This window comes from Botrytis sinoallii, assembly GCF_014898435.1.
Source record: "Botrytis sinoallii strain Bc 23 chromosome Unknown BSIN_028, whole genome shotgun sequence".
NCBI lineage: Eukaryota > Fungi > Ascomycota > Leotiomycetes > Helotiales > Sclerotiniaceae > Botrytis > Botrytis sinoallii.
The window spans coordinates 545,289-568,892 of record NW_024066055.1 but is presented as its reverse complement, the minus strand read 5'-3'; the positions used below and the strand labels follow the sequence as shown (position 1 = coordinate 568,892).

Sequence of the window (23,604 nt, the reverse complement as noted above, 5' to 3'; positions counted from 1 at the left end):
ATCTGCCAACATTTATGAGGAAGCCCAATGATATCAAAACGTCAGCCCTGAGGGAGTTTTACCAGAATTCAGGATGTATCGGAATCATGCTCGCATTGGCACGTATATCGGAAAACATCCGAACAATATGTATAGAAAGTTTCCACGAACTCAAAGGGGAATTGATCATGTTCGTATTGGAAACATGCAGTTGGCGGCGGCACAAAGTAAAGTAACGTTACAATATGAGAAAGTTCAAAGTCTCTATATGTAATGTTCTCTCCTCATTGAAGAGAATGCATATACGGGGGTTAACATCTGCATTCGGCATTTCCTACAGAATCCTACTTGACTTCAAAAGGTGCAATGGCAAGGAATCATTAGATGATTGCAGTTAATTTCGTATTCTGCCGACATCCCGAAACTTAGTTGATGAGTCCATGTAATATTATTTAAATAAAGTTGGTGATGGAAGATAATTTTCCATCACGTTGATTGCCAGTGTCAAGTCAGGGGCCGGTTTCCCATAAAACTCAGGACATGATGCATCAAGGTTGATGTGAGAACAATAATTATAGGATCTATCAAGAAAAGATACAATTCCAAACTTATGTTGAATTTGGCTATGTAAGATATCGTCTTGACGGATTATCTGCTTACTTTCTTTCCATTACATACAAGCCTTTTCGTGCATCCGAAGGACGGTAGGCTTACTTGGCTCTGAACAAGCCTATGGGTATTCCGGGTCTAGTGCTCACACGCCACAACTTAATTTGAACGTACTAGGTAATATACATTCAATCAGCCTTGAGAGCTCATTATGTCATGTCGAGCATCTGTGATATTTCACTTAAATTCAATTTTGAATGATGTAATGTCGTATGAGAGGTGCGTTTTCAAGTAGTTCCAAGTAGTTCTAATTCTCAGCATTATTTCATATATGGCATCCGTGATGGTCTCTTCCGGGCTGAAATACCATCGCCCGCCGTTATTTCTTCCATCTCCCAGAAGAGCTTTTCGTCTAATATTAGATTGTATTGGAGAACAAAGGCACGACCAAACAATTTAGTAAAATAATTATCTCCGTTTCATTAAATCTCATATCGTAGTATATACAGTTTCCAGAAAAGAAATCTCAAAGCATACACAATTCCCAAAACGTTATTTCATCATACGAGAATCCTATGCTGGAAGGGTGTTGTTTGGTAGAGTTCCAAATCCACTCGGGAATATATAAGTCCCACTGGCAACATCCTTTGCAATTGTCGCATTTGGCGTGGTATAAGTCTCAATATCGAAACCCAATGACTTGCCCACGGCAACATCGATCAATCCACTGACAATGTTTCCGAACAAAACACTTCCGGCAGCATTAATGTGTGTGAAATCCGTTGGTGTCAAGTTATACGTCGCAGCATCGGTCGCCCCAATAGCATCGACATAGTCTGTGGATGCGCGGTTAAGATCTATGTATAAGGATCCGATCGATTTAGCAACGGCTATGGTAGCATTGGCTTGTACGGCAAGATCTTCTTTAGCAAGACCTGAACTATTGAAGCTTCGACGGGTCAGAGAAGTGACGAGGATCTAAGTACCCAGGTTAATTAACTCTGTTGTATATTGAGATTGTCGCTGGCACCCCTCTGCCGTATTTTCTGGTCTCCAATGGATAACCCTCCATGTTTTCGATACCAACATAAAAGAGGCATTTGAATATCCCCCATTGTAGAGACTCAAGTCTATGAAAGAGTATTGACTTACTGGAGTTCCACCAGCCGCTACTACATCCTCCGCCATGTTCTTCAAATTGGTCATGTACTCCGCAACTGAGATGTTTGCTGTTGCCTTTTGATCATTGTGACCAAACTAGTTTCACAGGTCAGCACTATCTTATCACTTTTTTCTCTCCGCCGTTCGCCAAAACTTACTTGAATTGTAACAAAAGTTGTATAGTCTGCCTTATACTTTGCTACAGATGCCAATACTTTTGCCCAATCGCCACCATTGACGAAGCTTACAGTCGTTGCACCATTGTGTCCATAATTGATACCTCCAGCTCCATTGCGAAGTGTAGCTAGAAAACCATTACCCCATCCACCACCTGTCAAACCTGCATTTTGAATGGCCGTTGTTGAATCACCGGCGAGTAGAAATGCCGGTGGTGCTACGCTGTAAACAGGGGATGCGAACAATGTAGTAGCCAGACCGGTTAAAAGGAATCCAAGATTGCGAACCATTTTGGGAGTATTGGAAAGTACGAGTTAATCGATCGATGGTCGAGATCACGGAGGGTATTTACTGCTCGACAACTGGGTCAATGGGCTTCAGGAGGGTAGATTCGGATGACTACTCGTGAATAAGAAAGCAGGAATTTGGGGCGGTAGAGGCGGTATATAAAGGATCATGAGATAACCAGCCAACATATATTCCTCCGACATTCGGTTCATCATCGGAAAATATTTTCGGTGAATTATTGACCGATGTTTATCTACGTGTGTTTTCCAAGACGTGTAATGGGTATAGGTACTTGACAGGTACTCGGCCGAAGGCATTCATAATTCTTCCGGCGCGTTTTACCGCGTTGGCAATCTCCCGCAAACCCCGCGTTGCCGCGTAACCCCACTTGTTTTGTTGTAAGCAAAACTTTAATCGATCAGATAATCTAAAGCCTGGATTCAATACTTTATTAAAGTTTTGCTATCTACCTACTCATGTTATTTTGAAAGGCAAATTACTCTCATGCCCTTCAAAAGTCATTTGATTACTCTCATGCCCTGAAATTGAGAGATGATTTACTCTCATGCCCCTTAGATTCTATAGTATAGAATCTATATAGAATCTATAATAGAATTTACTTTATTATAACAATTAAAAAAATTGAAAGGAAAAGAAATAACATAACTAGAATCTATTTATAGATTCTATTTTTCTACTATAGAATCTAATCTAAAACAAATAGAATCGAGTCTCCTCTCATAGATTCTATTCTCCTACTATAGAATCTAGCCTCCTTTTATAGAATCTATTCTCTTACTATAGAATCTAGCCTCCTATTATAGAATCTACTCTTCCTCCATTATAGAATCTAGTCTAAAATGGACAGATTCTATCATAGAATCTAAAAGGCATGAAAATAAATTACCTTTCAATTTTAAGGCGTGAGAATAATTAAATGACATTTGAGGAGCATGAGAGTAATTTGCCGTATTTTGAATTATATACCACAGATAGTCAGATTAGAAAATCGAGGGGGGTCATGAGCGTCCTGCTACTGACAGATTTCTGCGTCCATGACCAGCATGGCTAAAATTCTAGCGTGCACCTCATAACAAACCCAGTTTGATCGTCCATAGAAGTCAATTCTCCCCCTCTCCCTCGGCGGATTGATATCCATCTCAACCTGGCATTCGGGCTCAAATGACACTCATCCTATCCTTTGCTTCCTTCTAACCCAAACCTCCCTCTCTTCATTCTCCGCCCCAGAAATCGGTCGTAGTTGAACTTCCCAGACTTTCAACTTATAACTTCCTCGGTCACCTTTGCCATGAATCAAATCAAAAGACCAGTCATGTTTTGGACATTGTATTCCTACACTCAATCGTATGCCAAAATCCTCAATGTCAAACGGTGTGCCTCGTGAAAGTGGAAAAGAGGAATGTGGACAGCTCTACCAATTATTCAGTAGTGATTCATCAAATTTCCCTTGGAAATATACTCTCAGTCTTTTCATGGAACAGGAATAAGTAAACTAAACTTACATGATCAACGGCATGAAACTTGCCTTGGTATTGAAACACTATAACTTGCTCCTTGGGTCCAGCTGCTACGGCATCATCAAGCTCGACTTCAACTGCTTGAGTACTATTGGTAACAGGTACATGAAAGACTTTGCAACCAGGTGCGAAAGAACCTTTGCATGGTAAGCGATCGGATAGGACAGTATCTCCGGAGGCTGTAATATTCGGAAAGGAAGATGTAGGGCCGGCCAGAAACCAAGCATCGCCAGATCGAGAAGTACCGACAAAAGGGTTAAAAAATGACATGGCTATGTTGATAGTGGTTTGTCATCAAGACGACTATGAATCTCTACCCTGTGGTGCTTTTCCCTGTGGTTTTGAAAATTCAAGCAGAGATGCAGCTTTTACTTAAAAGCTTGCTATCTATTGCTAACCACTCTCTAACGATCTGGTTCCTAGAAACAGCCCTTCACAACGCGAACTCTGTTTTGCAATAAGGATGAAACAACAAACGATCCTCCTTCAACTCTTTGGATTGAAGATGTTGGAAACCATTGGAAAATCTTGATAGCTGGAGTTCTTATCATAGAATTGCGCCACATTGAGACATCCACTGGTGATCCATATCCTCGGATTAGGTAATCCTTCAGCCACATGTGTATCTGTAGGTAGGTATTATATGGCATCCATGGATATTCTGTCTCTCTAAATGTTTCTTCCCCTGAAAGTTTCCAGCAAGTCGACAACACCTGCACTGCTAGGTACTATCGAGTCTCGACGGCTACCTGTGTTGAGTTTGTTGTCTCTCAGTATTCTTAGCTCACAATCAAGAAACATTCAAAGGGGCCCCGGGATTCCCTCGTACTCATATTTGCCTTTTTTGGCAGCTGCTCGTTTGTTTATATATCACCTACTTGCCTTAATGCTTCTACTTGTTTATCGCATCTTTCAATTGGCTTAGCGTACGTCACTGTCTATTCTCATATTCTAAATGATGGATGTCGGTAGCTATCATTGGAGTTCAAATATCCCTACTCTGGATGCTTGCCGCAACTTAACTTTGATTCATCAATGTCATACGATCTTTTCTCCACCCTGAGAAATGAGTCTCGTTCTTACTTCTTTGAGCGGCTCGTTCCGATCGCGCACCCCGAAAACTGAAACATATGTCAAAAGAATGATAGTCATGCCACCAAAAGGACATAAAGATGGAGTGGCTCCTCACGTGCCCAAAGGTGATCTTCTTCGGTTACAACGGAAGCTACGTCCTTGTCTAGTTAGTTGGTCCCTTTTTTCGGATGCTTTGGCGGTATGAATAAACGACATCAGCACAAAAACCATTCGGGTGCCCTTTAGATTTCTCATCAATTGTAATTCATCTCAAGTAGACCTAGAATTCATTTCTACGGAGTACTTGTAAGGGAGTTTGCGACCTCATATATGAGGTAGTTGAACAGGCAGTCCTCGCACGGCTGTACATAGTCAACAAAAGCTATCATTTCTTGATTCTTCTGAGGCATACTTTCATGTTATTCTGCGTAATGACGGCCAAAATATATATAAAGTACTACAAACCTCTTCTTCCAGTTCTCCGGCAGTTGTGAGAGATCTTTTTGATTAAATCAAGAAACTTGTATTGGGAAAGTTTATATGTATTGATTTATCTACTGATTCTACTCTGGTTCGCCAGGAACATTGGAGGACTAACAAAGGCAGAAACTCTCCCTAGTATTGATTATCCATACTGGGGAAATTTGATGCTCATCATCGTTCAAGCATCTTGGCATCTTGGAGAAGATTGATCCCGATTCCCTCGACGCGCCGTTAAAACGATATGTTCTGACAGGTTGTGGTTCTCAGGAGGGATCACTCTTAGATCTATGCTATCCATGTCAATGCGAACACTTCACAACTTCACAAGTCGATTCATTTCATTCATCAAAAATTTCATTGAATATTACGCGGCTCTTTCGCATCCCGTTTCCCATCTATCCTACTGGTTTGTCGCGAATGAATTGCCGGATTGAATCAATCTGATAAAATATGAAGGCTGTCATGAGTAGTCTCGATCTCGACATCTTGTATTACTTGAAAAATCAAAGATGCCCATTGACTCTTCCATTGTTTCTTCGACATCTTTGGAAGAATTGTATCTCGACCTTCATTTCCTCCTTTTCCATGGCAAAGTTAGCCAAGGTATCATTAATTATTTGAACACAGGGGTAACACAGGGTTCAGGATAATATTTCTTGTTCTTCGATAGCATACTCGCCGGTATTATTCCGATATTTATCACTTCGTAAGTTCGTGTTGTTTTACCCTGCGCAAATTATAAGGCGGTATGGTTTAAATGTTCAGATAAACTTCAGGATCTATAGGCTGCTTATGAACAGGCGGTGCAGCATCAAGAGAGTTAGATGACTGTCCAATCTTAATCGGCATTTAATCTAACGTTACTGCTCCGATCCGATCTTGCTCAAACCACTTTTTCCCGTGGAGTTCTATGGATTTCGAAAATCCAAGGTCAATCAATCTTGTCGTCTCACTCTGAGACCAGTGCTACGTCTACCAAGTACGGAGTATACGGAGTATAGGTACTTCCATGTGGACGTCCATGTGGATACCTCAACGCTCAGCGGCTTGAGAGCGGGTCAAATTGAGTGGGTTGGCCTAGAAATATACAGAGACCCACATATCGACCTTATTCAGCCACATTAAGGTACTTGGTATATTCAAATTTCTTTCTTTTCCAATCCTGAGCGTTGGGTATGGAACGAAGGGAGTCAACAAGAAGAAGCATTATTCTAGAATTCGGGGTCAATATGCGTAGAATGATTGTGACTGATGAAAATAGCGGATCCATCACTTCCTTTTATATCAAAACAGGGACCAACGTTATCATTAAGGAATGACCATCTGTGCTCTATCCCCATACAATATCGAAGAATACCCGCAAGATGTCAAGAAACAGAGCTTCGGGGAGCACATTATCATTGCCGGTAGTGCGCAAAAGTATAAACAAATGAAAAAGCAAGAAATCTTCTCCCATTCTTGACGATCGTCTTGATTTTGTAATTTTTTCCCAGTGAATCACTAGGCTGGTCAATCTTCACCTTTCTTTGCACTTCTTAAGCTGCCGAGATGGTGACAGAAGCTTCAGACAAACAAGATGAAATTCTAATCATTACATTGCTGTTCTCTGGGGTTGCGTGTGTGGCGGTTGCTTTACGATGCTATGTTCGAACTAGGTTGCTGAAGGCATTTGGTGCTGATGATGCCATTGCAGTTTGCTCTTTGGTAATATCTATCACGCAGGGTTTGGAAGGGTACCTATATGCTGACATCACATAGTTTCTTTTGTGCGTTGGAGTTGTTTTTACCATGTTGGGAATTAATTCGGGGTTTGGACAACACATCGATAGCATGACCATGGAGCATTACTTGCGCGGATTAAAAGTATGCTTCTCGTTACCAAGTCACGGCTTTACATTTTCTGACATCTTTCTTTAGTGGTGGTGTTATTCGGAAATCATATACCCTCCTACTATAGCTGTTATCAAGACATCCATCGCTCTTTATCTCGTCCGCATCGCCGTGAAGCCAGTTCATATATACACCATCTATATCTCCATGACAATCTTCCTCTTGTACACCACAGTTTTTTTCATTTTCTTGTTACTTCAATGTAGACCGATCTCATTCTACTGGAGGCGATTTGAAGGAGCAACCGATGGGCATTGTTTAGAGGGCTCTACGATAGCAGCTATGGCATATGGCCATGGAGTCGTGAACGTCTTGACAGATCTTACTCTGGGGATAATTCCGGCGTTTATTGTGGCGGATCTTCAAATCACAACAAGAACAAAAGCAGCGGTCGCAATGACTTTAGCATTGGGCTCCATGTAAGCGACGTTGTTCATTTGCCAAATCGATAGAGGTTGCTTCGACAGATACTGACAGACTACCAGTGCTAGCGTGTGCACCCTCACAAGAATCGCATACATTAACGATCTCTTGCATACCAGCGATTATCTCTATTCAATAGCGTATGTTTCCCCTCACACATTATTTTCCGTTTACAATTCCACCTATTAACCCCATATCAGTGATGTTGTTATCCTCTCAATTGTCGAAGCAGCTGTCGGGCTCATAGCCTGTTGCTTAGCGACACTCAAGCCTCTTATCCGCTCATTCCTTGACTGGTCGGAGAAATCGATCGGATCATCTGGAGGCCTTCACACGCGCATGATGGATGGAATGCACCGAAGGCGAACAAAAATGTACGACACGGAACTAAGTCTCAGGCCCGATCTCGCCATTGTCGGATTCACGACGACAGTAATATCGAGCAACGGACGAGAATCACCACCTCTACATCCGAGTATAAGTCAAACCATGGATGTCAAGAGTGACGTGTGGCTTAGTCCGAGGTCTCATGGAAGTCAAAAGTCACACAGGAGGTTAGAAAGTGGGAATGGGGTCCAAGCCGCGGTGCCGGCTTGCCAAATAAAGTAGAGACTAATGGACGTGTATGATACCACTTTTTCACATGATAAATTTCACTTCGTGCGACTTGAGTTTCGTGATTTTTATTTGAATTGTATCTTTGAGCTAACCCGAGGTACATCGACCAACCTAGTTGAATGCTTCAAGATGTATGAAGTGTCAAACAGATTTGAAGCCTCATGGTCGGACACATGAACGAGGTACGCCCATATCATGACAGAACAGACCGGGTTAGCATTTAAACTTCTCGATCCACTCCCTCAGTTATAAATTGATACTAAAATCACATCTCATCGAGTAAATGCCATATCCGAAATGCGCCAATAGTTACTCTTTGGCTCCTACCATGTGCCCGTCCCAACTTTCAACACCGTTCCCAGAGCTTTACAGCCCAGATACCTCCTATCGTTCGATGATCTATATCATCCCTCTTGGTGTTCTCGCCGATCTCATTTGCCTCAATACAATGGCTACTTTCCTGCTCAAGGCAGGAACTAGCATAAAAAAAGCACCAACGCTGCACATGCAAAACTAATCAAGATAACCATCGGATCACTGACATCTTTCAGTTCTTGATTTCCGTCTTGATTAGTGTCAATTCCTTCAGGTCCAGGCATTGAAGTTGTACTGATCATTGATTTACTTAATGTTGTGACCGAGATTGTTTTCACAATTGAACGCGTGGTCTGGGTCGAGGAACGAATAGCAATGGTTGATATTACCGAACTAGTAGATCCAGGTATACTGGCTGGTGATGGGGAGTTTATGGAAGTCGAGGGAGCCAAGCCCACATCAGACGTTATAGGGTGCGAGGTGACCATAGATGAAACGTGCCCCTCCATTGTCCAGACATCTCCCATACTTCCACAAATACCATTGAACATATCAACTGTCGAGACTAGCCCTGCAATCCCACTTTCACTTTGCGCAAATTGTGAACAAGTCTCCATAGCATTGTCAAAGGACTTTGGGATCCAGGATGTGACACTCGCGTAACACAGGCATGAAGCCTGCTGAGAAGGACCCAAAGCCATAAACCCTGGAAGCAGGCCAACACAAGATTGTATCAGAGATAAAGCAGTATTGCAAGCTGGTATCACACTATGGATTTTTGGAGTCGTAATTGATGATTCAAAAGTCGTAATGGGAGAGATGGTAGCAGGCCCCATTGTCGTCATTATATTTCCAATATTACCGCAAAATCCCTCCAAGTTAACAAATGCCGGGTATGCGCTTGGCACGGCTGTACTTGCAAAATCGGCACACGTCTGCACCGCTTTGTCAAAAATTGTCGGAATCCATTTGGAAGAATCATAACACAGACATTGTGCTTGTGCTGATGGGACAAGAGAGGTAAAGCCGGGACTGATCGATTCGCATTTGAAGAGTGTGGAGCTAACTAAGGCACACCCGGAGTTCTGTTGAAGGACTGAAGGTGCGATTGTTGTGAGATCATTTCGAGGTCGCATAGAGTTGACTTGGTAGATATTAAGCAATAGAGAAGGCAAGAGTGGTAGCTTGAGTCTCATTGAATAAAAGCCCTGCCGTCGTGTGTCGCTCAAAGTCGTGATTTGGTGGAGATATAATTGACTTCGTTCTTTGAAGATTCAAAAACAAGACGCTGATTTGTCAGGAGAAGGTGGTACATTCAGTCGTTTCTCGAGGCCAACTTAGCGCCGTGCAGAGAGAATTTGATTGTCCAAGAAGAGGAGATTTCACAGATTGCCCGATGAGAAGATGAATTTATCTCAAGATGTCATTCTTGTCGATGGCTGTAAGTGAACCTCCAAAGGCAGCTCTTTCCTTTTGAAAAAGAGCATGCTTGTCTTGTACCATTCAAGAAGTTGCGATTTGGTAATATTTACCTGACCGTTCCTATTTGAGAAGCGCTTTTCATATTGTCATCACTTCCATGTTGGTTAGCTTGAGTTGGAAAAAAAAGACAACCAAGTGATACTTGATGTTCAAAACACAAGTATAATAGGATAATATTCATATTTATATGATCTCGTGATATCACTAACAATCAATATTCATAGCAGTCATTTTCCTGCTTTCCGCATTCCGCATCCCGCTTCTCGCTGCATGCTTCGTCCCAGTCTTCAAGAAGAAAATGAATATGTACATACACAATACCATGACCGATAATTCCAATCCAGGCCGACCTCGGGACTTTCCAAGTCTCCCAGCTTATCACTTCATGCGACGCCGATTCCATGCCATAAGATATAACTTGCGCCTAAAATCAGAGATATTTTCCCATTAGAATAAGATGCACCTTTGCCATCCCTTCCCCATTCTCGATGTCCAAATGACTTCTTCCTCTGCAAACCTGGCCATCTCCGTATTTGACCATCCACATTACTCAGTCCTATAAAACTTTCTGTACAACAAATGTAAGAATAGATTAACATTTAACCTCATCGCACCCTCAAACATATCCATATACTGGTGGTTTGCGAATTGTGCAGCCAGAAGTGAGTCCATAGGAACTTGAGCCATTGCACCAGTAATGACAATGCTGCCTTTGCTACCCTCAATGGAGAATACACCAACTTGATCACATGAAATTGTAAGATTGATCTTATCCCATTCACGTTCGGGGTATCCTTTCCAGGCGACCAATACACCTTTATCCGATAATGTTCGAGCCGAATATTTGAAAGAGCCGAATTTGTATGTACGACCTGTACGCTCGAGTTCCTTTTCGTGGTTGTATTGTTTGGAGAAAGGCATAAGGAAACGTTTTTTCCTGTTTAATCAATTATTAGCATCGTATCAGCAGCATAGAGCGAATCTCATACCCTTTCTTCTGCAAAGTCATCATGGCTTGTTCGATATAATTATCGTAACTCTTCCTCTGCGACTCAAGCCAATCCGCCTTCTCGCCCAAATTCCCCAATGTCATCTTAACACCTTCTAACTCTCTTTGTCTCTGAACACGACGTCTGCTTTTGGTACGAATGTCAACAGCGATAGCATTGAGGATGTCCTGGTAGAAGTTTTGTCTTGAGATTCTTCCAAGTTGCTCAAGTCTCATGATGTTTTCTAGAGCAGTCCTCTTCAGTTCCCAGTATGACATGGATTTTATGTCTGTTAAAGTATTGACATCAGAGTATGCTCCACGAGTCTTGCTGTCCGCCGAAAATTCCTCTCGTAGTAAATCATGCCACTTCTGGTCATCCTCTGGTGTTATCGGTCTCACCAAAATTTCCATCAGGTTTGGACCGGATTGGACTCGAATGATATACAGAATACATCTCTTGGTCTCCATAAAAAGTGCTTTCACTTCAGCTTCCGGATCGTCCATATCGTGAAGTTTAGGACTCAAAGTCATTTGAATTTCGCCAGAGGAGCCACCTAACATCTCGGACTCATTGTTCTTGGCACTGCCGAGTTCTTGAATAATTTCTCTAAGAACATCATCGCGGTTTGGACAGATTTGTGGCAGATCATCGCAAATGAGGTTATGAATTGCGAAAATATCGGCCATCTTGATATAAAGTGTAGGTTTCGTACGAGCATACAGATCATTAAACTCATCAATATCGAAGGTACTTTCCGCATCCGGCACCGAGATAATATTGGAAAAGATTTCAGTAATTCTGGTAATGGCGTCAGTGACGTAGGCGTTCAACGGCTGCAAGAACATATTCTCGCCACCAAACAACCGTCCAGATGAGATCTGGCCAAGGACTTTGGCAACTTCGCCTAAGTTGCGCTTTTGCAGTGGGGTGAGCTGCCTTTCCACTACACCCATAGACTCAGGAGTGGTCAAAGCTGGGAATAAGTAGAACTTGAAGAACCAATTACCAACAACTTGTAGAAGATTTAGTTGTGGTTCTCGTGGAAATTGTTGGCAAAGCCCCTCAAAGATTTGCTGGCAAATAAAGCGAACACCATAAGGCATTCTATGCAAAAGACTTTCTAAAGCAAGCATGAAAAGATCTGAAATCTCTCTCAAATCTCTTAAGTGATCAATAAACATGTCTCGAGTTTCTGGATCCTTGATTGCTTGATCTCGAGGAATCTCCAAAGCTCTTTGACTTGGTCTACCTGTTCGAAGCTCTTCGTTGTTGATAGCTGAGCGATAAATTTGCATTGGATCACTCTCAAGGTCGAGTGCGGGATCCTCGATAATATTTTCCGTGATGAGAGGGCCTAACAGATCACGAAGGAATTTTCGATCACGAGGAGAACGGGTGTAATTAGCGAGGAGTTTTGTCCAAAAGAAATTACCGCGGAGTAGGTCTTGCGTCGAGGCGAAGTGCTCGATTTCTACTCTAGCAGAACGAGCAATTAATTTGAGCAAGTAGTACTCCTCACGACGCTTCTGCGCATATCCAAACAAACCCATCATCAAGGTTTCGATGCGTTTGCAGTCTTTTTCGGCAGTACCCTGTTCTCGAATTATTTGGAACAACCGGGCAAGGTACTGAGATTGAGTTTGTAAGTTGAAAAAGAGTTGTTGATACAAATCAAGCTTCTTCCTCGAATTCTTGTTGAGAGCTTTCAGATCAAATTGATTCCCTGAAGCCATGGAGCTATTTACGAGAATGTTTCCCGAGTTTCCGCCAAAATTTCGCTGATGCTTGACGACTTCATCCAGTGTAATCTTATTCTTCACCAAAAGGGCAATTTTGATGTCCAATTGATCGATATATTGCTCTGCCAATTCGTTTTGACGAACTTGCTGTACGACAGTCTTTCGCATACGCTCGAACTCAATTTCCTCATTGAAATCGAAATCACTGTCATTGAGAAGATGAACGAAGTTCTTGACGGTATTGACAGGGGGGTTCTTTCCAGTTGTCAAGCTCTTGTAAGCCTCACCCTGTAAACGCCCACGAACGAAACTTTGGATCTTCACAACCTTTTCCATATTCTCTTTGAAGAAACGCTGCTTCTCTACATATGCGGCTCGGACTAAAGAAGCTTTAGCTGCCGATTGGATTGCAACAATGAAATCTTCTTCGGATTCTAATTCTCCCAATACCCCTTCGATATCGTTACGAAGTAGTACAGCACGTGTCAAGGCCTGGAGTTGTATGATTTCTTCTTCATTCGCCTGAAGATCATCCAAGATCATTTCCGTCTTCTGTCTGACCATACCAGCTCTTATCATAGATTGCAGGTCCGTGATTGTCGAGTACTCTGTGACAAGAATGTCGTAATCATCCTCGATTGAGCGTCGAACAAGCATAGCACGAATTAAGCTCTGAAGCTCTACTGTTGACGATTCGTCTTCTTCTAAACCTGACAAAGTCTCTGTGACATCACGGCGAACTGCTCCAGCACGAAGAAAGGCTTGAAGATTCGATATGCTTTCAGAATGACTCTTCAAAGCTTGTTGTGTATCAAATACTTCAAGTCTAAGAGCACCCGCCCTGGTAATTGCTTGAAGCTTTTCCCAGATAGGTGTACATGCATGCAATGCTTCCTGCTGCTGAGAGATCTGGTTTCTTGTTAGCAAGGCCCTCGCAAACCCTTGAATGGCTGTAATTGAAGGTTCTTCGCGATAAAGATCTTCTTGGTCATCTGCAATGTGTTTTCTGAGAATCATTCCTCTCATTGCAGCCTGCAAATTCAACACTGGAGTTGAAACAGCTTTGGATGATGTTTCTTTTTCTTGAGCTACCATCGTCTTTCTCACAAGCATTCCCCTCATTGCTGCTTGCAGATCTGAAACTGAGGCTGATACAGTGAGAGAGTTCAGCTCTGCTTGTTGTGCCAAAATCTCCTGTCGCACAATCATGCCCCTCACTGCAGATTGCAAATCTGAAACTGATGTCGATACAGTGAGAGAGTTCAGCTCTGCTTGTTGTGCCAAAATCTCCTGTCGCACAATCATGCCCCTCACTGCAGATTGCAGATCTAATACTGGGGTTGACACGGTAAGGGTTGACATGTCTTCTTCTTGCTCCATCATTTTCTTTCTCACAAGCATACCCCTGACCGCAGCTTGCAAATTCAGTACTGGGGTTGACACATTAATAGATTTGGCCTCCTTCTCCTGAGCCACCAAAACTTTTCGAGCAAGAAATCCACGAATGCTTGACTGAAAATCTTTGACAACAAATTCGGACTGCTGCAAAGCTGATCGCATCATGCATACCTCTTCTCGGACTTGTTGTCCAACCTTTTTGGCCCTGAATAAGCTTTGAATCTTCTGTACATCCCCTTCACGGCTCTGCCAGAATTTCTCTAGACTCGATTGGTTCTTTCGTACTAAAAATCCACGTGCATGACTTTGTAGGTTCACTGCAAACCGCTTCATATTTAAACGATATTCTACGATTTGTCGCGTAAAGTCCCCACGGATCATCGATTGAAGTTCAACAAGCCAGTCTTCGGTATCCCAAAGCCCTTGCATTGTTCTTCCTAGGTGCATTCGCATACAAGCTCCCCGTATTTGTGCCTGTAACTCCACGATTATAGCTTCGTTCTCACCGAGCTCTCGATCGATTCGCTCCTCCTCGGTTTCGACTGGTTCAGGTTCAGGCTCTGGTTCCGATACACCAAAATCCGCTCCCATATTACCAAAACTCGGCATACTAACTCCAGCTTTATCCAATCCTTTCTGCATTTCTTCCAATTCATGATCTTCAAATTCCAGTTGTCCAACAAGATTACCAATTCGAAAGTCCACAATTCCCTTTCTGAATAATAGCCAACTCAAAGCGTGTATACAATAAATGACTTTGGGAATGTTCTTCTTCTCGTATAAATCGATAAGTTCGAATCGAAAAAGCTCGGGGAGTTGTACCTCATCCAGAAAACGGAAAAACTGAGCGATATTGTCCCAATGTCGAGCTTGTAGTTTAGGATTCCTGAATATTCGTATGCGTTGCTCCGGGTTAATAGCCTCCACCACCTCTGCTAACGTGACCCCGTCTCTCAGAGTTTGTTCGAGTTGCACAGTTGGAGGGATTTCTCGCTTTAATATATCTTCAATCCATTCCTTGGCTTCTCCAATATGACACAGATACTCATAAGCCTGTAAAAATTGTCGCTGTTTGTCCATCCAATTTCTGCCTTCCCAACCATAGCCACCGATAGATTTATTCAAGGTGCCATTTTTGTCCTTTGAAATCGCGCTGCGCTGCAGTCTACGTCGTCCCTGTAATCCTGCTACCTCTTGTTCCGGTGATGTAATGGTAAAATCGTCAGGAGTTGCGGATTGCGCAAACTTTGAGAGGGTTCGAAGTTGACTTGTCGAGGATCGTTCGAAGCTTTGTAGCTCAGGCCTAGTGAGAGGTGAATGGATATGCAGTGGGCCAAGCTTTGAGAGAGCTCCTGCTCCAACACTAATTGAATCTGAACGACTCAACAACATGGAATTGGGTCGAACCATAGGCGGGCGGCGCGTCGGACTGCGAGTCGGACTGGTTGCGGGGCTTATAGGCGATTGGGCAGGGGACTCAAATAATGTTAATTTGGATACATCTATACTCTTTCCGCGATTGTGGTGTTTGATGGACCCCCTCTGGACGTCCACACTTTGTGTTCGAGAATGTGGTTGAAAATTACTTCTGATCACATCGATACTCTTTCCGCGGTTGTGTTGGGCTGGGGCTTTGTCTCTTTCTGGTGGACTTTGACCTGGAGGTTGAGGGAGTGGTCGCAAAGATTTTCTGGCATTCTTGTACGCACTATCTGGACTCGATTCAATGCTCCCTTTCCCGTTGCGATTTTCTGAAGAACTGTACATTCCGGCGGCTTCACTTAAACCTCTCCGACGACTTCCGTACTCACTCGACGTCGTTGACGACAGTATGCTTGTGCCACTTGATTCATAAATGCTAGATGAATTGGAATAGCCACTTGATGCGGTTGATGCGTTCGAAGGTGCCCTCTTGGTCGTATTTGGATTGCCCGTTGTGACAGAGTCGGTTTGTGTTTGGCGTAACAAATGACGGTACGACATTACGGCAATGGGACGAGAAGTCTTGATTTATGGCGCACCAAACGGCAAAGGAAAGGTAAGCGCAAGATGTTCTCCGAGGTGCCGATCATTCACTAAATATCTTGAAGGGTATGTCGCATGCGGTATCCGATTTGCCGCGTAGGCTGCGCGTAGTTTCTTTTAGGTGTACAGGTAGGAGAGATAATCGTGGTTGTTAAAGGTGGTGCAGTGATGGTGGAGTTCCTCTTCCCCTCCAATGTTTATTGTTTACACCCTTCTCGAACAATGGCGTCCGGCGCGATGGATGGCAATGAAAGACCAATTGATGTCGACTTCTCTTCCGCGTACGAAGTATGAATACGTATGGATATTCCAAATCCCCAAATGGTATATCGTAGTCCAAGTTAATCCCTATAGCTATTAAAAGAAGAATTGAAGGTTGAGCAATGTGGAAGGGATTTTTTTCTCTCCAGCCATCAGCATCCAATATTAAGATTATTCAACAGACAGACAAGCTGGAAGAAGTGGTAGCAAAGGAATGGATGTGATATTTCAGTAGGGTATAGTATTGTTATTGTTGTTTATGTTTATGTGTATGTGTATGTGTATGTGGATGTGGATGTGGATGTGGATGTGGATGTGTGGAGTGACGACTGCGTGGTAGTTGGGTATATGTGGTATCGTTATCGAACTGATAAAAGAAGTGGAAGGGATGATGGATGCAAGGTATGATCGATGTGATAGGATGATGGTGGGATGCGTGATATAAATGTCTAACTGGACGACTTGTATTCGGAGATAATTAAATGAGGAAGGAGGGATGCAGGTGGTTTCGATGTTTCGATGGATCCAGAAGAGTCAAGAGCGAAGAGTGAGGAGTGAAGTTTGAATGAAGAGTGCACCGAGTGAAGTTGAGTGAAGTTGAGTGAAGTGAGGGGCTGGGGAAAAAAAGACGTGAATTTCCATCTGTTGATCCGTAAGTGGAAGTGGAACACTTGATCAAGGTACAAATGATGCTTACTAATATTGTTCACATCATCAGGCACCGAGCATTCAGTCAATTCATACCTCACTGTTGAAATAGGGTTTTTTTTACTACCCGAGTACATACCCAAAATTGCTTCTTCTGGATCCAACGCAGGGCAGGGTTCATTTTTGTTTACATTGAATTCTTGCTTTTGCACCGTTCGGCTCCGTTGCTCCAGCAAAATAGGTTGGCGAGGTTGACAACACAGAGAGCGTCTGAACCAATGAACATCCGAAGCGCGGAGCATAAATCCTTGTACCCAGTAGAATTCGTCCATTCCATCTCATTTTCGACTTTTCTGGAGATCTTTTATTATACTTTGGTGTCGGATCGGTCTTACCTTTTTCCACGCTCTTGTCTTACAATTATAGTATCGAGTAGCACGTGCCTGGGTAGATGGGATGATCAATACTACCTTTTTCAGGTGATGAATACTACCTAAGGTTTCCAAGGTTGTACTCTGTATGTATGAAGAATTGGAAAAGGGATTTGATCACCACATACAAATTGATATAAATCAAAATACTTACTACGTATCTACTAGGTACTTACCGTATGTAAGATTACAATAATATACTAGGTATGTACAATAGATATATAAGATATATAAAACATATACCTAGTATGTACAATATTTACCTTTTTTAATACAGGAGCGGAGCGAAAAGCCTCCACGGCAGTGGCCAAGCGGAGCGTCATTTATCGATTCAAGGTTCGTGGACTTCCTCAGCAGCTCGATCTGGTCGGATCATTTATGTCATTCATGTCATTTATTATTTGAATCCATCTCATTGCTCACCTCTCATTGCTCAATCCCAATCCATCCTCATCTGGGCATGCATTGAACTCTTCATATCTTCACGTGACTATCCCTTATCGGCAAACCACTTAGCCATTCTGGGTTTAGTCCCTCGAACCATCTGTAATTTTCGCCCCGCATATTTCACATTCATAATATTTTTTTTTCTTCTCTTTTTTCCCTTTCTCTTTTTTCTCTTGGGAGAAGGAAACTTCAACCCGTCGACTGTACATTTTCATTCAAGAGATTTGATTTCATCAATAACCTCAATTTCTATTCTTCGTACTTCAAAGGTCGACTATCTCTTTGTCATCTTTTCCATTTTTTCTCATTTCTTTGAATTCTTGATTGGAATTCATCCCCCTCTCACTTCTTCCCCGCACACCTGCACACACATCTCTACAACATGTCTCCTCAAGCAAACGGAGATTCCAAGCCGTCTGCTTCAGACTTCTTGGCTCCAGCTAAGCAAGTTTTGGATGCCACAAAGGCTCTCGAAATCCTCAAGGAGTATGAATCTCGCGATGGTCTCAGTATCAATGATCTGATCGATTCCAAGAAGCACGGAGGTTTGACCTACAATGATTTCTTGGTTCTTCCAGGTTACATTGGATTTGCTGCTTCCGAGGTCGTTCTCGATTCCCCAGTTACCAAGCGCATCACCCTCAAGACCCCTTTCGTTTCTTCCCCTATGGACACTGTCACTGAGCACGACATGGCCATTCACATGGCTTTACAAGGTGGTCTCGGTGTTATTCACCACAACTGCTCCGCCGATGAGCAAGCCGAGATGGTTCAAAAGGTTAAGAGATACGAAAACGGTTTCATCCTCGACCCAGTCGTACTTAGCCCACAGGCAACTGTTGGTGAAGTCAAAGATTTGAAGGAGAAGTGGGGTTTCGGAGGTTACCCAGTCACAGGTTCGTACTGCCTTTCTCATTCTCTTACCCCTACCTCTGCACCTTTACATGATTATTAAAACATAATTCAAATAACTTTCGTTCATCCGTATTGACCGCAAGGTCGTGGGGAGACAATTACCTTTTTATGAATTTGGTGTTTCATCTTTACTATCTCATGAAATGATCCTTTCTTGCAGCCGCTAACACATCTGCAAAAACAGAAACCGGAAAGTTAGGCTCCAAGCTTGTCGGTATCGTTACCAACAGAGATATTCAATTCGAAGATGACAGCGCCTCCGTGTCAAGTGTTATGGTTACAGATTTGGTCACTGCTTCATATGGTACTGAATTGGTTGAGGCCAATGCCATCCTCGCCAAATCCAAGAAGGGAAAGCTTCCAATTGTTGACAAGGACGGAAACCTCGTTTCTATGATCTCCCGATCTGATTTGAACAAGAACATCCATTACCCATTGGCTTCCAAACTTCCAGATTCCAAGCAATTGATCTGCGCTGCTGCTATCGGTACCAGACCCGAAGATAAAATTCGTCTTCAAAAGTTGGTCGATGCTCAATTGGACATTGTTATCCTTGACAGCAGTCAAGGTAACAGCATGTACCAAATCGAGATGGTTAAGTATATCAAGGAAAAATACCCTGATCTTGATGTCATCGGAGGTAACGTCGTTACTCGTGAGCAAGCTGCGTCATTGATTGCCGCTGGCGTTGATGGTTTGAGAATCGGAATGGGTAGTGGAAGTGCTTGTATCACTCAAGAGGTTATGGCTGTTGGCAGACCACAAGCTGCTGCTGTCTATAACGTTGCTTCATTTGCTGCTCGTTTCGGTGTTCCATGTATGGCTGATGGTGGTATCCAAAATGTTGGTCACATTGTCAAGGGTCTTGCTCTTGGTGCTACTACCATCATGATGGGTGGTCTCTTGGCCGGTACTACTGAATCTCCAGGTACTTCTTTCGTCAGTCGCGAGGGTAAGCTTGTCAAGGCATACCGTGGTATGGGTTCCATCGATGCTATGCAAGATAAGAAGGCTGGCGCTGGTGCCAAGGACAGCCAAAAGAGCAACGCTGGAACCGCCAGATACTTCTCTGAGGGTGACAGTGTTCTCGTTGCGCAGGGTGTATCTGGTGCAGTCGCACACAGAGGGTATGATGTCCATTAACCATTTTATTTTTCCAATGCTAATAGTTTATAGTTCCGTCACCAAGTTTGTTCCATACCTCGCTGCAGGTTTGAAGCACTCGCTCCAAGACTGTGGACAAATGAGTCTTCAAGCTCTTCACGAGGCTGTTGAGAACGGTACTACCCGTTTCGAATTGAGAACTGCCAGTGCTCAACTTGAGGGTGGTGTCAACATGGAGAGTTACGAGAAGAAGCTTTACGCATGATGTGCTTAGATAACGTTTTATGAAGAGCATGAACATTAAACCTAGTCATCTGGAGGGAAATTCGGATTTATGGAGTTTATTACCTGGCGTTTAAAATAGGACTACATCATTAGTCTTTGGGTGGAGAAAGAATAAAATACATTACAAATACATGTTGTTCTGCATTTGAAGTGAGGTTGACACGAAGTGACAAATTACAACATCAAACTTGTTCTGGAAAGAAACTTGCCGTCGAAATCAACCTACATTAGATGATGGTATTTTGACTCTTCTATCTTGTGTTTTGAATTTTTGCCTCCAGTTCTACAAGGAACTTCAGGTGCTTATGAGAGAATTTACGATAGGAACACCCATCCGATTGGACGAATTTACGACGCATCTATCCACCATCGCAGCACATTGCTGATCTCAAACTCGGCAATGGAGTAGATGATGCAATTCAAACCCTTCATGCATATATGAAATACTTATACAGAACTGGATCGAAGTCTTGGAGAACTAACAAGTGTATCCTTATACAGATTTTTGATGATCATGAGGAGTGATGTCTTGCTCTCGTGGAGCGAAAGAAAAAGCTAGTAGCAAGAAGGAGGAGAAGGAGGAGGAGGTGCTGGTGGTGGTGGTGGCGATGGTAGACGTTAAAGGCTTCACGGTGCTTGGTACAGTAGATACAGTACTATGTGCTTCGCTATTTCAACTATTGAGCGGTTGGTGTGATTAATCGCATTAATTCCATCCTGATCATCTGAACACAAAGATAGGAAATTTGCATTTCATAATTATGTCCCCGCCCTCGCCCCCACCCCCATCCCCGATAAAACAAACTCCTTTTCCGCTCGACTAGCACAAAGCCATTCTCTCCCTCACTCAGATGCTGTGGTACTTCAAGTCCCGAGTGGAATAGCACTTCATGATTGATACCGATTTAATGGCAAAGTCTTTTGCGAGCAAGCCAAACATGGTTCTCCATGTTGGTAGCTTGTCATGTATGCAAGTCTTTGGCGTCGTGGTTTGTCAAAGCCTCTCGTACATGATCACCGTGAGTTAAAGGGCTGTTTGTGACTACCAGATCATCCTAAACGTACTTCTGTGATGGGTTGATAAAGCTGGCGTGGGCAGCGGTGGCGACGAGGGTGGCGGAGCTAAACACTAGGAGGTTTCGTGGTGCTTGGTGGATGGGTCTGTTTAAATGTATATAATTAAATTATTCAATCTTTGAATCTAATTCAATCCTTGAATGCATTCTAATTTCTGAAATTATTTTGATCTCTAATTCAATTCTAGTCTTGAAAACTTTTCTAATCTTTACAGCTACTCTAACTAACATTTAAAGGGGGTTGGAGATTCCAAATAGTTTGATTGTTGGACTACATCCTGGACTTTTTGACACTATGCCTAAGGCTGTTCATTGATGAATTTCTAGTCATTGTATTGTAAAATCTACGTTGTATGAATCACGAGGCAGATATGATGCGAATGAAGATGATTTGAATGGGGAACTGTGTACAATACGGAACAGAAAACCATTTATCTATGCAGGTATAACAAACTCAACCCATGAAGAAGACGTTCGCGAAGTCTAGATTTTCTTCGTTTCGGCCTGTGCAGCACGTAATCCTTTTAAAGTTTGTCGAACCTATCTCCTTAGATCCCTTGGAAGATTTTCGACTTGAAAGCTTTCAACATCACGGTTTCGAGGTTGAAAGTGTAGGGGCCAATAGGTAGTCACTAGAAACATCATCTGGAAGGATGAATACATATCTTACTTTGATGAACCTGGTATCTCGGGGCCAAAGATATGAATTGGTTGAGGTCTGCCAATCTTGACATCGCCGTCAGGATGTGTTTCATAATCCCAATCTGGCTTCCTCGTTCGTGATAGCTCACAAGCTAACAGTACCCCGCATTCCGAGTAAAGATCTGGTTCCCACAATGACTCGATAACTCGACGCTCCACGTAAAAGTAGGAACTCGCAGGCTCCTCTGCCATGAAGAGGGTGGAAACCTTACCATAAAGCTCTTCGCTCTTGGCTTCTAAGCCGCTCGAAAGAATACTTGGTAGGTATGAAAGACTCGTGCCATGAAAAAGCACCATCGGCCCTGTTTTCTCATCATTGGGTTTTTGGGGATGTACCAGAAGAGTGCTTCGGTGCTTGAACAACCACAAACTGATGGGCGGACGCTGGGAATCCGGGTATCATCAACTTACCATTCGCTGGGATCAAGTATCCTCCGTAGTTTTCAGAGAGATGCTTTACGAGTTTCAAGCACTCAGGTGCTTTTTCAAAAGTCTCTGCTATCTTCCGCTTGGGACCCATATTTGCAAAGATTTCGGGAAATCCCTCCGTAAAGTCGTCAAGAGTTATCAATTGGGGAGAGCCAGGGAAACTTATCGGATAGCCACCTCGTAACATAGCATCCGCATAAACCGAACTCAGAAGTAAATCGATGACTTGAGAATTCAATTTGATGGCGGCAGAAATCTCCAAGATAGATCTGGGCATTGAAAGATCGTCGAGGTCATTTTCCCCTTCCTTGCCATTCCAATCCAAATGCTAAAATCGAATTAGTCTTGTCAAAAAGGGGTGAGAATGCTCCATCCTCCTAATCGGAACTCTTGTGACTTACACGTCTTTCAGAAGCAGATTGATACAATCTATTCTGGTCAATCCATCACTATCATGAATCAATTCTTCCTTCTGGACCGTTTCGCGTAATTCTGCTCCTGTCATTTTCCACCATCCCGCAATAGTATTGATGAGAACCGGATCAAGAAGCATTCCTGGTTTCAGGTATCCAATTTGATAGAGTGCGTAAACGGCTTGAAGAATAGGCTTCAAAGAATGGCGATAAAAATTGACCTTCGAAGCGGCGAGCTTGCGAAGTAGTGTTTTCTTTGTGGTGGACATGGTATTTAAGACCTTGCTAAGACTAGATGCTGAAGCCATTGTTGCTCGTGATAATGACCGAGGTGAGGTAAGAGATTCGGTGGATACTGTTGTTGAAATTTCCAATCGCTTTGTATAGGCTTTGTCGAGGTACTTGGGATGAATGAAAGGGTTGACTCGACGATGCTTCATTGGAAACTATCCTTTCTTATACTTATCTATGGTAGCAAATAGACACTATGTCTCGAGGATGGAATGGAATCGATTCATCAACGAGATTCGTGCAAAATCCGCACATGTTTCAAGGCTAGAAATTAACTGAATCAACAATGGGAGAATGTTTCAGCCATCTACAATACTCACTCTAGAGTATCTTTGGGAGTTGCGTAGTCTATTCCACCAAATTGACTAAGGATATTACTACAATCAGACCATCTTATCCTCGAATTGGAAC

General features: G+C 42.9%; 7 protein-coding genes across 7 annotated transcripts; 2 read left to right on the top strand and 5 right to left on the bottom strand.

Annotated features, from left to right (window-relative positions):
* Window positions 1-938: 938 nt before the first annotated feature.
* Window positions 939-2,406, bottom strand: EAF02_010973 (uncharacterized protein). Its single transcript, XM_038907021.1, has 3 exons — window positions 1,908-2,406; window positions 1,741-1,845; window positions 939-1,566 (listed from the first exon to the last, which is right to left on the bottom strand). The coding sequence occupies exons 1-3, from the start codon at window positions 2,214-2,216 to the stop codon at window positions 1,162-1,164; spliced, it is 819 nt and encodes a 272-aa protein (XP_038753311.1). The 5' UTR covers window positions 2,217-2,406; the 3' UTR covers window positions 939-1,161.
* Window positions 2,407-3,403: 997 nt separating this feature from the next.
* EAF02_010972 (uncharacterized protein) lies at window positions 3,404-4,022 on the bottom strand (the record flags this gene model as incomplete). The annotated part of the gene is made up of 2 exons (XM_038907020.1): window positions 3,404-3,646; window positions 3,738-4,022. The coding sequence occupies 2 exons, from the start codon at window positions 4,020-4,022 to the stop codon at window positions 3,404-3,406; spliced, it is 528 nt and encodes a 175-aa protein (XP_038753310.1).
* Window positions 4,023-6,742: 2,720 nt separating this feature from the next.
* Window positions 6,743-8,271, top strand: EAF02_010971 (uncharacterized protein). Its single transcript, XM_038907019.1, has 5 exons — window positions 6,743-7,013; window positions 7,068-7,172; window positions 7,227-7,618; window positions 7,685-7,762; window positions 7,823-8,271. Exons 1-5 carry the CDS (start codon window positions 6,858-6,860, stop codon window positions 8,229-8,231), a joined length of 1,140 nt encoding a protein of 379 aa, XP_038753309.1. The 5' UTR covers window positions 6,743-6,857; the 3' UTR covers window positions 8,232-8,271.
* A 445-nt stretch (window positions 8,272-8,716) lies between these two features.
* EAF02_010970 (uncharacterized protein) lies at window positions 8,717-9,751 on the bottom strand (the record flags this gene model as incomplete). Its single annotated transcript, XM_038907018.1, has 1 exon — window positions 8,717-9,751. One exon carries the CDS (start codon window positions 9,749-9,751, stop codon window positions 8,717-8,719), a length of 1,035 nt encoding a protein of 344 aa, XP_038753308.1.
* Window positions 9,752-10,583: 832 nt separating this feature from the next.
* Window positions 10,584-16,149, bottom strand: EAF02_010969 (uncharacterized protein; the record flags this gene model as incomplete). The annotated part of the gene is made up of 2 exons (XM_038907017.1): window positions 10,584-10,974; window positions 11,027-16,149. 2 exons carry the CDS (start codon window positions 16,147-16,149, stop codon window positions 10,584-10,586), a joined length of 5,514 nt encoding a protein of 1,837 aa, XP_038753307.1.
* Window positions 16,150-18,360: 2,211 nt separating this feature from the next.
* Window positions 18,361-20,262, top strand: EAF02_010968 (uncharacterized protein; the record flags this gene model as incomplete). Its single annotated transcript, XM_038907016.1, has 3 exons — window positions 18,361-18,874; window positions 19,078-20,020; window positions 20,070-20,262. 3 exons carry the CDS (start codon window positions 18,361-18,363, stop codon window positions 20,260-20,262), a joined length of 1,650 nt encoding a protein of 549 aa, XP_038753306.1.
* A 1,762-nt stretch (window positions 20,263-22,024) lies between these two features.
* Window positions 22,025-23,210, bottom strand: EAF02_010967 (uncharacterized protein; the record flags this gene model as incomplete). Its single annotated transcript, XM_038907015.1, has 3 exons — window positions 22,025-22,362; window positions 22,472-22,758; window positions 22,891-23,210. 3 exons carry the CDS (start codon window positions 23,208-23,210, stop codon window positions 22,025-22,027), a joined length of 945 nt encoding a protein of 314 aa, XP_038753305.1.
* Between the last annotated feature and the right edge of the window lie 394 nt (window positions 23,211-23,604).

Bases quoted from the DNA above. Each gene is read 5' to 3' on its own strand.
- EAF02_010973 (XM_038907021.1), bottom strand. From the start codon at position 2,216: ATGGTTCGCAATCTTGGATTCCTTTTAACCGGTCTGGCTACTACATTG. The intron at 1,846-1,907 runs GTAAGTTTTGGC...CTGTGAAACTAG, and splicing joins CAACTTTTGTTACAATTCAA to TTTGGTCACAATGATCAAAA. The intron at 1,567-1,740 runs GTAAGTCAATAC...CTGGGTACTTAG, and splicing joins TAGCGGCTGGTGGAACTCCA to ATCCTCGTCACTTCTCTGAC.
- EAF02_010971 (XM_038907019.1), top strand. From the start codon at position 6,858: ATGGTGACAGAAGCTTCAGACAAACAAGATGAAATTCTAATCATTACA. The intron at 7,173-7,226 runs GTATGCTTCTCG...ATCTTTCTTTAG, and splicing joins ATTACTTGCGCGGATTAAAA to TGGTGGTGTTATTCGGAAAT. The intron at 7,619-7,684 runs GTAAGCGACGTT...ACAGACTACCAG, and splicing joins ACTTTAGCATTGGGCTCCAT to TGCTAGCGTGTGCACCCTCA.